Below are 12,359 nucleotides of genomic sequence, written 5' to 3'. Positions count from 1 at the left end.
TTAAGATGATTTGATTAATATTTATTGACAATTGACAATAACAATTCGCATATACATTATTGTTATAGGCATTAAATGTGATTTTGTTTTTGCTCCATTTTGTATAAATCGAGCACATTTATCTCGCACATTTAAATACCACCTTCCTTTATCTTTAGAAATTCTGGAATATCACGTGGTTCCACATACAGAATACTCCGCCGGTCTGTACAACAGGGAACACGTAAGGACAATTGATACCCAACATGACATCATCAGGATTCACGTATCAGGTACGTTTTCATTATTTCATTTATCATTTAACATAATTGTTTAATAAGCACATATATTAAGGCATACGTACCACAAGGCTTAACTTTGATCCAAGGTTTTTCAAACCTCACCTCTCCTCCAAATGCCACAAGGCTCGACCTTCCTGCTACCATGATAGAGAGAGAATGACTGCAAAAATAACATTAAAGGATTGAATCCTGCTAAGCACATTTTTTTTATTTCTTTTGAATTTAGATAAATTTCCTTTCTCAGTGTTTTGTTTTAATTCACAACTTACGTTAAAATAAATTTGCATCATTACCCCTTCTTTTTAAAATTATTTCTTTGTGGCATTATGATGCTAAAATGTGAGTCCCTGATTGATGGAATTGCCAATATCATGAAATAATAACCTAAACGAAATTAAGATTTGTAAACATTTTAAACTTGTGTTACAGGAGACTCCGTGAAAATCAACAATGGAAACGTAATCAAGGCTGATATTTCCGCCACCAATGGTGTCGTCCATATAATTGACCATGTACTTCTGCCTCGAAGGTTTCAAGGCTCTGCCATTCTCGGAAAGTAATTAAACAAACAACATCTCTATTACAATTACCATCCTCTGTAGATAATATCATACTCGTACATTATTATTGTTATTTGTTGATATATTGTTTTCCAATAAAATTTACGAAGATTTTTTAGCGTTTCTGTTATATATATAAATCGTGTAGCGTTAAGCAAAGCAAAAAAGGTGTCACCTCTTAACTTATATAATAAACTCATCTTTGAAATCAGAATACAATACTTCATCTGATGACACAATTAAACAACGAAAATATCAACTGTTAATATATAACGTGCACCAAAGATAAACTATTTAGATCTTTTTAACGTATACCAACGATCCATGAACATAACAAGGTTGCAGTTAAAACAGAATAACTAAGTATTTGTAAGATTTATGCCGATACCGCCATATACCAAAATAACACATATACCACGACAGGACGGACATGGTTACTAGTGCTATATGCCCCCCTCCTCTCCACCATTTCAGAGTAAGTGTATTCAGGTACTTAACCTGGTGTTATGAAAGGAAGTTCATTACCCTATCAAGATTAATAATATAATTAACGTGGACACGGAAAATCGGTATTTAGCTACGAAATACACTTACTTACAGTAAATTACAGCTGCATGAGCTGTATAACGTTTATAAGTAGATACCGGTATATTAAAACACCTATGTGTAATATGTATTATCTAGAAATAAATTACTTATAGTAAATAGCGTATAATAAACTGTATTCATGTACCGTTCTTTCATTTTGATTCACTCATCGGCTTCCACTACATGGCCTCACAAAGACGATACTTCAGTATACTACTTTTCCAGCTTTTAACGCTTTTGACCGTCCCAGAACATAGATATAGATTAAAGTTGTATGGTCTATCACTTTCGCTCTTTTTGTCATAGTGAAAACTGTCTAAAGATGCTCCACCGCTGACAAATGATATTTTTTCACTATCAAAAACAGCAGCAGACGATTTAATATTTTTTTCAGTTCCAAAAGTTACTTACTTTACACCATTACCGCCGTTGAAAAGTTTGAGCTTCTAGTTTCACTTCAAGTCAAAAATATAAAAAATAATTAATTGTATCCCGAAAAAAATCCGTGGCACTATATATCCTATATGGAATAAAGTACTGATTGCGCATGGCCAAAAGGCAAAATACAATGTAAATTGTTTCATATTATTTTTTGTGTTAAATAGACTTATGTATACTCGATTAAACACTAGTTATTGTTCAAATGATGAATATCATTTATGCTCTGTCGGCGGTGGAGCATCTTTAAGTGTTATACATATTTTTCTCCGTCTGTTTGAGTTTTAAACTCTCCAATTTTAGCACTTTTTATAAAGTTGCAGCACTAGAAGTATTTTTAATTAGAAAAGTAAAAAATCTTTTTAACGTGTACACGTATAAAATCGGCTCGAAAGGTGCCGAATTATTCCGAACTTTTCCGAACATCCTCGCGACAATCTCGAAGTTACACGAGATTTGTGAAACCAAGAGAAAATGTCAACAGGTTTTTATACACAAAGCATGTGGTTGACCTCAGCAGACTGGATCTACAAAGAAAATTATGTTCGCACATTACATTTGATAAACACAATATTTTATGGTAATGTGTAATGTTGATGTTTCAAATACTCATTCTATGGACATATAGCAGCATGATTTGCACATATAAGCCAGAAGGAAAACGTAAACAAACGCATGTGCCCTTACGATAGTTACCTGGCTCACCACGCACAGGTCGTGTCGAACTTCAGTCACGTGATACGCTTCGGAATCCGACAAAACCCAAGTCACTGAATATGACGGTGATTGAAGGCGCTTTATTCAAAACCAGGAATATATGATCCATTGATTTCGGCTCTCTTATAGGCCGACATATGCTTTTGGGGAATTAAATCATCAAGTTACTTGTCAATGTTCAAATATCAAATGTTTAAGTGACCTATCGTTGAAGTGAAATTAGTAGCAATACAACTTTAACAGCGAGCGGACAACTTGCTATAATAGTAACAAGTACATGTATAACCAAACACTATCGGAATTGATAGTATCACAAGAACTAGTCTGAGCTGATAGCTAGAGGTGGTCAACAACGTTGACGACCACACGATGTCAACAGATACTCGGAGATAGAAAAGTACCTCACGGTAACAGACAGCATGGAGTGGAATGATTCTTTCATCACCACATTCCATGGTTCATTGCATTACAATACCAGTACAAATCAGAATATGTCTGGCATACTTTTAGGCCCATCAATGATATTGCAAAGACCAGCGATACTGAAAAAACGTAGTTATCAAGTTATCAAAACTATACTAACAGAAAAGGATGACAGTCGAAATGCAGCCACAGGCAAAAATGGAAATTGCAGAGTTCCAATAGCGCTTCTTGTCTATTTTTTTATCTAACGTGGAGTGGAATGATTCTTTCATCACCACATTCCATGGTTCATTGCATTACAATACCAGTACAAATCAGAATATGTCTGGCATACTTTTAGGCCCATCAATGATATTGCAAAGACCAGCGATACTGAAAAAACGTAGTTATCAAGTTATCAAAACTATACTAACAGAAAAGGATGACAGTCGAAATGCAGCCACAGGCAAAAATGGAAATTGCAGAGTTCCAATAGCGCTTCTTGTCTATTTTATCTAACATTTGGGACGGAAACCATGTCAAAAGTAAATTGTATTATAAAAGAATTAAGATAGACTCTATCATTCGATTCTTACAGCGCTTACCAGTTTTAGGTTGTCTGATATTATTTTCTCTAACCAATGCATGTCATAAATGACAATCAATATTTAGTTTCCATTTTTGTTTAATGGTTTTACAGGCATTTAACCACTAAATTACGCTTATTTATATCCGCGTTCCTAAATCATAATTTTCGCATTGCGCTAAAATGCGTACGTTTACGGTAGTATATGAACTAGACATTTTGCGATGTAATAATTTTTTAATCATATATTGTGTCCCTTTGAAAAAGACTAGTTTAATGTAGAACTAAAACTTGTTTGGCAAAAAAAATTGTATAGTGTGTAAATCGTTCGTATAACGCAAGATAGTCTCTCCTACATATCATGATTAGATTATAAATGGTCAGTTAGAAGATAAAGATACTACCTTATGATTCATACTTTCAAATCTGTAAATATCCAAATAATTTCCACACAAAAATTGTGGCCAGTCATTGGTGAAATTTGAAATAGACAGTCGCCTACAATATTGTGTATTTTAGCAGCTCACACATATCACCCTTCTGATTTGTATTAATATGGACAAAATATTAAAACGAGTTTATACAAAATTTGTTTCTTTATTTAGTTTCGATATCAGTTTCTTAAAATTACACATATACTGGTCATAACCGTTTGGTAATCGATAACACACTGATCCTACCAAGAAATAGTAATTTTTAATTTTACGGAAGAATATTGAACTAGATGTAATTTTTCTTAATCATAAATTGTGTCCCATTCTACCAAGACAGTAATTTTAATCCACACTAAAACACGTATTTATCAGTAATTGAATCCGTAATATATATATAAATTCCATTGAACATTCATATAAAGCTTTTTTTATAGGAACATTAAGATATTGACAGCATGGTAAGAATATCATAACAGAGTAAAACGAAAAGCTAACTGAAAGCCAAAGATCACACAACATGGAATAAATCATTCGTAGCAAACAGTTCATCTCTTAAATCTATCACACTTCGTTCATACAAAAATAAAACTCCAACACTGCCTACCAACAACGACGTACATTCATGTGATAAAGAATGTATACAAATATCTTCGTTCGATAAGATTTTTAAGTAAAAAGTGTCATATTTGAATATGATTCTTAAATAGCAAATAAATGAATGAAGGATTAACATATTACATGTCTAATTTTGGTGTTTATTTTCAAATCAATGGAAATTCAACACGCGTAAAGATGAACATATCATTAAGTACAATTTTGTTTTTGTTTGTTTGTATGATTATATTAACGTCCTATTAACAGCTATGGTCATGTAAGGACAGCCTCCCGTGTATGCGGTGTGTGCGTGTGTGATGTACGTGGTGTATGTTTTGGGAGACTGTGGTATATTCGTGTTGTGTGCTCTGATATAAAGGAACTCTTTCCCTTTTGAATACCTAGTAGTGATTCCTGTGTTAGATTCACAAACCTTCCAGTGAAGTTACTCCGTCTTGTCTTCAATGGGAAGGGTACTACTGAGCATTTTTGTTGGTACATTTTGTACGAGTATTTTTTGGAAAAGAAGTTACCTTCATTCGAGTACGAGTATCTTTGGAAAAGAAGTTACCTTCATTCGAGTATAAGTATCTTTGGAAAAGAGGTTACCTTCATTCGAGTACGAGTATCTTTGGAAAAGAAGTTACGTTCACTCAACATTAATATGAAAACAGGCTTGCACATTATCATCGCTACAAACTTATACTTTCCAACAAATAGAGTTTGGAATGATTTATCATGGTACTTGCATTGATATTGTTAGGATATTGTTGATATTGTATACAAATAGCATCGTATTTTAAAATAAATTAGTACTAAACAAATATCATAAAATAGAAACAATTATCTATTAAGTGTAGTATTGTATTTTATATATATTCTGGAACTCTATCAGAATTCAAATGTTCCATACCTCAGAGATTATTACACATTAGTTACGGTATAGTTAGGCTGTATCATACAGTCAACTTCGATCGAATGTGCTATTGAAAAGTGGTCAGTGTGTAGTGTCACGTGTGGATGGACAGTCACGTGAAACATATACAACTCTCTAATATTGTCACTTGCAGTGATTGTTCAGTTACACGTTACGCTACTCGGACCACTTTTCAGTAGCACATTCGACTGTCGAAATATACTGTTAGTAATGTATTGTTCACTAAGAAAGGGAACGTCTGAATTCTTTAAGTCTAAAACTGTTTGTTAGTGTCGAGACTAAATCTAAATAATCATATACAGTTTTAAAATATACACTACACTTCTGAAAAATTTTTTACTGAGCAATTCTTCATGTTACTAATAATATATTATATCAAAAATGACTTGTTAAAGAGCCATTTACAGGTATGAGAATCATTTCCCTGGTTAATCAGCAGGTAGTTTATATTGACTCCTAGCAAAGCAAAACATACATTTCAATAAATAACAATATTAATCATTATTCACTTCAAAAGACAAAGTCATCATAAACAAATGACCATCATAAATTTGATAGCAGAACAATAAAAATAAATAGTATAGCTTTTGTGTTGTAAATATAAATAGTATTGATCAAATCCAATATAATATATTGTAAACATATACTCCCTATGGCAAAGATATATATCTATACACATAAAGTATACAAGTATGATTTTTAAGATGTTGTCATAATCTAACATTGTAAGATCTTACATCCGCTCCTTTATTACATAAATATTTTTGGTAATGATTATTTAATGTTTTCTTGAATCAACTATTGACGTGTTATATGGTGATCATATATTAATACTGAATATAATTGTACATTAAAGATATGCTACACCGCTGATCAATGGCAGTTTTTTACTCAAAAACAGAACCAGACATATTATTATTTTTCTTCAGTTACAAAAGTTACTTTCTTTACACGATTACCACAAATCAAAAGTTTGAAGTTGTTATTTTAATTCAAGATAAAAATATCTAAAGTAATTATTTGTGTTACACAAGTAAACACCAAATATTGCTCATATGATGAGTATCATTTATGATCTGTCGGCAGTTGAGCATCTTTAATTGTTCTCTTAATTCCTATTGCTTACTACTTAGGTATCACATGTCAGCTGTCCCAGAATGGTCTTATGGATCAAATGGGGTCCAATGTCTGGGTAATATTTCTTCATATCAAAAGTTTAAAACAATTTGTAAAAACATCCCTAATGGTTTACCATCATAATAATTTAAAACCTATAAATTATCATAAACATAACTTCATATTTACTAATGTAACTATATCATCATTTATATTCTTCAAATACTATATACTACTACATATACCATATAAAACCAATATCAATCATATATCACAATAATTAAAAAAAAATAATCAAATCATCCTCACTTTGGCTAGTCTCTACATGTAAATCAAACATTGTCATTCATGTCATACATGTTTTTCTTTTCATTAGTAAAAAGATAATATCAATGGAAACAATTATAATGATAATACATACCAGGATACATGTATTTCTTCTTAGGAAATGTCTAATGTAACATGAAAGACATCGTAATAGTAACAAGCAAATTCGTGGAATTTCCATCCCCCGCTTTCAGTACATATTGTAGGTAAACATTGTTGAGGTTAGGTTTAACCTTGGTTGAAACATGAAAAAATAAACTGAAGTCTTATTCGGAAGTAAGACATTTAACTTTGTTACCAAGTTTGAAGAAAATTGTTAATATTTATTACAGTTATTGTACGGAAGTGACAGAAAATGACTTTTTTTCATTAAATCAAAGGGCCATAACTCTGCTAATTAAAATCTGCCAAAAGTGGCGATCGAACTTTTCTAAGCCCTTAAGGCAATTAACTTTGTTACCAAGTTTTAACAATATTAGTTTTAACATTTGTTAGTTATTACACAAAAACAAAAACTGCAGAAAAATGACATTTGTAGTAAATTAAAGGGCCATAACTCTGATAAATCATATCTGCTGAAAGAGTTGATCAAATCTGGCGAGGCACTTAAGGCATTCAACCTTGTTACCAAGTCTGAAGAAAATCGGTTAATATTTATTACAGTTATTGTACAGAAGTGGCAGAAACTGACTTTTTTATTTAAGCAAAGGGCCCTAATTCCGTTAAATAGGGTCCGTTGAAAGTCGCGATCGAACTTGGGCGAGTCCTTAAGGCAATTAAACCTTGTTACTTAGTTTGAAGAAAATTGGTTTACATTTGTTACACTTATTGCACAGAAATGGCAAAAAATGATGTTTTTGATAATTCAAAGGGCCATAACTCTGCTAAATAAGGTCCATTGACAGTCGCGATCAAACTTGGCCGAGCCCTTAAGGCATTTAACCTTGCCGCCAAGTTTGAAGAAAATCGGTTTACATTTATTACAGTTATTGCACGGAAATGAAGTGTTACAGACAGACGGACAGGCAGATGAACAAACCCAAATTAATATCCCCCATTTCAGAGAAAGCGAGTGATAAAAAAAAATAGTAGTAACCCAAATGATTCCAAGGGTTTAGTAAAACATGGTTTTAACCCAATTTCCTTTCATCCTGACTCCCTTAAAACAAAACTTGGTTTTAACCTTATTTTCTTTCAGCCTCACTCACTTAAAACAAAACTAATTATAATAATGCCGAATAACGATAAAATTTCAAATTGTCAATGATTAAACAAACAAATTCTTTAACATTTTTTCACTGTTTTTTTTCAAGTTTTTGATTGGATGAAGGGGATATCACATAATTTGAACTATTGTTTCAGCCTAAGTATAAAGCCACCGAGAGCCAATAGCCCGAAACCCCAGCCAAGCGTAACCAAGTAACCCCGCCACACAGGTAAGTCGGTCAAGGTCCAGCCTGAAAATCATCAACATTAACGTCAAATTAAAAAAAAAAAAAAAAAACAACTTTAAAATTCTAGATTATACATCTGATTTTTTAAAACAAAATTGATATCAATTTTACTATACCTTTTTGTATTCATTTTATCTAATCTGTAAACTTTGTATTTCTAAATGATTCTTTTCTGCCCATTGCTTGCAGGTGTTATAAAGTTACTTACTTGTAAATGAGTAGATACAAAAAATATTAACCATAGAAATATGTAATGCTCACCTCGACTAAGGATAGCACGCATGGCATCCGCTCCATAGGTCATGGGGAGACATATACTTATATATCGCAGCCACTGGGGCATAGCTTCTATAGGCCAGATTATACCTGTTATATAAAGACACACATCACAATTAACACGATCACAAACGTCATAAATATCGTACTATAACAATAGCAAAATATTACCAATATACATGTTTCAGTCATTAAATTGATGTCATCCCAAGACTTAATTAAGATCATGTTGGCCAGCAACTCGGTATACATAGAGAGAAAAAGGAGTCTATAGTTCTATTTCATGACGAAATGGTACCTCGCAATTTTTTAAATATATTATTGTTTTCTCCACAATCAACACCCCTCCCCCTATAAGCGCCTCTCCCCTTTTCTGGAGACAGAGTTGAAGTACTATAAAGGCCCCATGCCATGGATTTAACAATGTTTTACAACATGTGATGCCTCTAACAACAGCTTTGTATCCCATATTACATGAACTTGCAAGTATTCAACATGTAAATCACGACAAAATAATGCGTCTCAAAGGATAAAAATGTTTACTGTAACAGATCAATGTGTCATGAGTACAGAAAGAGTTTAAAAATGGTTGACTTTTCCGTCCAAAACTTACATTTTGGTTCAATAATAAGCGTCCGCTTTTGTTCTATTTTTTAAGTACCCTGGGCGCTAATAATGGCAAATAGGGTAAAAGGACTTTCTAAGAAATTTAGAAATTACTAGTGTAGGAATATAAGACTCTTTCATATGTGGATATGAAGGATAGGGATATTCTACTCGAGGGTCACAAAATGTAGTAAAACCCGAGGCTTGCCGAGGGTTTTGCAACATTTTGTGATCCCGAGGGTAGAATATCCCTATCCTTCATATCCACTTATGAAAGAGTATTTTTCTTTCATACCTCGACGTTTTATTGCAATTTTACAACTATAATATCCCGCCATTTAGAAATAAATTTGAAGAAATCCACGGCTGAAAGTCAATTTTTCATACAAAAATTACGTGATATTTTCAACAAAAATTCCGTTGTTTGCATCTTTTATAGTAAAACCAGTCAAATTTGTGAAAAAAATGTTAAAATTTTACCGAGGAAACAGAAATTTTGTTGACGTCGTGACGTCACAAGGCTTTATTGCATGGGTAGCCATGCAATACAGCCTCAGGCGGCATGAGTGTATTGCCCTAGACCAGCCAGTATTACACCCGTAGGTATGAAAGAATACAATGTCATGTATATAGCAAAATGTTCACTTTCGCACAGTATGATGACCACTGACTGACTACTCACCGCTCATTAACAACATTGGATATACTGAACCCAAGGCAAGTTGTATGGCAGAACTCTCCTCTTCACACAACACAGAGATGATTATACCTAAAGTTTAACAATATAAATTGATTTTACTTACATACTTCAAACAAAAGTAAACAAAAGGCTCAATAGGCTTTATCAGTTATCTAATTACTGACACAATACTACATACTTAATCAATGTTCAAAGTGATGGAAAACAAACATTTGGATGAATACAAAAGATTCAAATGGGCTGAGAATGCTCACCTGTTCGTATATTAACAATTAAGACATTGTACACTACAAATCATTCAGTAGAAATTGTTATTTTTATACATATATGACATTTGACCACTGTTACCACTCGAAAGTCAAGGTAATTTAAGGAAACACGCTTCTTAAGGCTTTTCACATATTGAGAAGTTGTTGTAATACATTCAGTAGGGAAGCCATTTGTGACCATGAATAAGATCAAGGTAGGTAATTTCTTTGAACAAACTTAGTTGCCCTTCATCCGAGCATAGTAAATGCCCAATATCAGGTCTCTATACCTATTAACAGGGAACATTTAATTTTGATTCTAGCCTATTTCAAACATAAAACCTTGAATGCAAGTCAAGGTCATTCATAACAACAAACTTAAAAGCCAAAAATGATAGAGACCCAATATCTTATCTCTGAAGATCATGTTTATTGAAAAGTAAAAACAATTGTGAATATAAATTATCATCTGAGAATTTGTACAACAATATTATTTACATGCATCAGACAATAGAATAAATAGCAAAGGTAACTGAGACTTTGTCCTTAATACATACCTAAGGTCATACCACAGAATCCCTGTAACAGTACCAGAATGATGACCCAGATCAGAGGACCCTTGTAAGGTACCTGTAATTATAATGATTGATTTGAAAATTTTCAATTCAATATTTCTAGTGAATATGTGTACTTATATTTTTATTTGAAGTATGTGTCAATTTAAAATGATTTCAACACCATTTCATGAAGTTTTACTTTCCATTGATCATTAACAAAAAATAACTTCATCATTTGAGGATGGTTTACTTTTCGATTGATCAGTAACAAAATATTTCATTTTACTCTTATTTAACTTTGGAAAATAAATTAGATTTCTTTTATCTTTTTCATTTAAAAAAACTATGTTATACATACATGGAAGACAAGGAGAGCGAACATGAGAAGTAGTCCAACTTGTACCATCATCACCAACAGCTGTGTCCATACATGGGCCAGCATGATCTCAAACGGAGTCATTCCTGTCGTCAAATATAATCAAATTACAACTGAGTCATTCCTGTCATCAAATATAATCAAATTACAACGGAGTCATTCCTGTCGTCAAATATAATCAAATTACAACTGAGTCATTTCTGTTGTCAAATATAATCAAATTACAACGGAGACATTCCTGTCGTCAAATATAATCAAATTACAACGGAGTCATTCCTGTCGTCAAATATATTCAAATTACATCTATGGGTGAAAAAATTAACCAAGTCAATACAGATTTGTTAGAAAGCTTATGTTACAGTTAATAGTTACCTTACATAGGAATTGCATTTTAAATAAAGTTATTCTTATCGGCAAATGTATTATAATAATGAAACATTTTAATCATTACTAGTGAAATGAAAAAAAATAATTGTACATTTTCCTCGAGATCTGAATTTTCATTGATATTGCATCTTCATGTATAACAAAAACAATTATTAAATTTTATCATGTCCCTTTTCTCATACTAATAGTCTTTGTACATAGTACGTACCAACATGAAAAGAACTACCGGGGTATGTTGTGCACAATGTATGTAATTTCCCCACCATTATTACTAAATGGGGCATGTGTGTCACTGTTCAAACGATTCATGGCCACCTCCATCTTATCAGAATACCTTATTATGTAGGTCAATATAGATATGGGACAAGGAATTAATTCCAACCGTGCGGACTAAACAAAATTGCCAAATTTTCGAGGCGATCTGCCCCTTTATCAAGACATACAAAACGAACACAATTATATAATAGAATACAAATAGTAATGCGGGACAAAGTAGACAAATATTAAACTATACAGCACAATGGAGCGCAATTTACCCTTTGGCAAGTGGCAGCCGAAGGTCGGATCTACATAGACTATCATGGTAAAGACGTTCAAAAATCAAATAATTCACTCCTATACCCAAAATATCACATTTATTATATACAGTGTAATTTAATCTTAGACTGTGAGCCACTTGGCAATCCTAGCCTCCTGATGGACAACTAAAGTATCTTAACCCTCTAGCTAACTGTGATTCCCCTTATTGGCAATCCTAGCCTCCTGATGGACAACT

At 32.7% G+C, this 12,359-nt stretch overlaps 2 protein-coding genes across 3 annotated transcripts in view; one reads left to right on the top strand and one right to left on the bottom strand.

The window, feature by feature from the left end:
• Positions 1 to 954, top strand: part of LOC138317716 (transforming growth factor-beta-induced protein ig-h3-like) — a 36,395-nt gene extending 35,441 nt beyond the window's left edge. Inside the window, exons 12-13 of the mRNA XM_069259574.1 lie at positions 159 to 272; positions 711 to 954. Of these exons, the coding sequence (XP_069115675.1) occupies positions 159 to 272; positions 711 to 841 (245 nt within the window). The 3' untranslated portion in view covers positions 842 to 954. The remainder of the gene's footprint in view (positions 1 to 158; positions 273 to 710) is intronic.
• Positions 955 to 4,149: 3,195 nt separating this feature from the next.
• Positions 4,150 to 12,359, bottom strand: part of LOC138317709 (ABC transporter G family member 20-like) — a 38,461-nt gene continuing 30,251 nt past the window's right edge. For both annotated transcript variants that reach the window (XM_069259564.1, XM_069259565.1), the window contains exons 17-21: positions 11,180 to 11,283; positions 10,822 to 10,894; positions 9,999 to 10,085; positions 8,696 to 8,800; positions 4,150 to 8,437 (exon numbers count right to left, since the gene is read on the bottom strand). In XM_069259564.1, the coding sequence (XP_069115665.1) occupies positions 8,331 to 8,437; positions 8,696 to 8,800; positions 9,999 to 10,085; positions 10,822 to 10,894; positions 11,180 to 11,283 (476 nt within the window). In that variant the 3' untranslated portion in view covers positions 4,150 to 8,330. The remainder of the gene's footprint in view (positions 8,438 to 8,695; positions 8,801 to 9,998; positions 10,086 to 10,821; positions 10,895 to 11,179; positions 11,284 to 12,359) is intronic.

The sequence above is a fragment of the Argopecten irradians genome, chromosome 3 (genome assembly GCF_041381155.1).
Source record: "Argopecten irradians isolate NY chromosome 3, Ai_NY, whole genome shotgun sequence".
NCBI lineage: Eukaryota > Metazoa > Mollusca > Bivalvia > Pectinida > Pectinidae > Argopecten > Argopecten irradians.
This window is presented reverse-complemented; position numbering and strand designations above follow the sequence as displayed.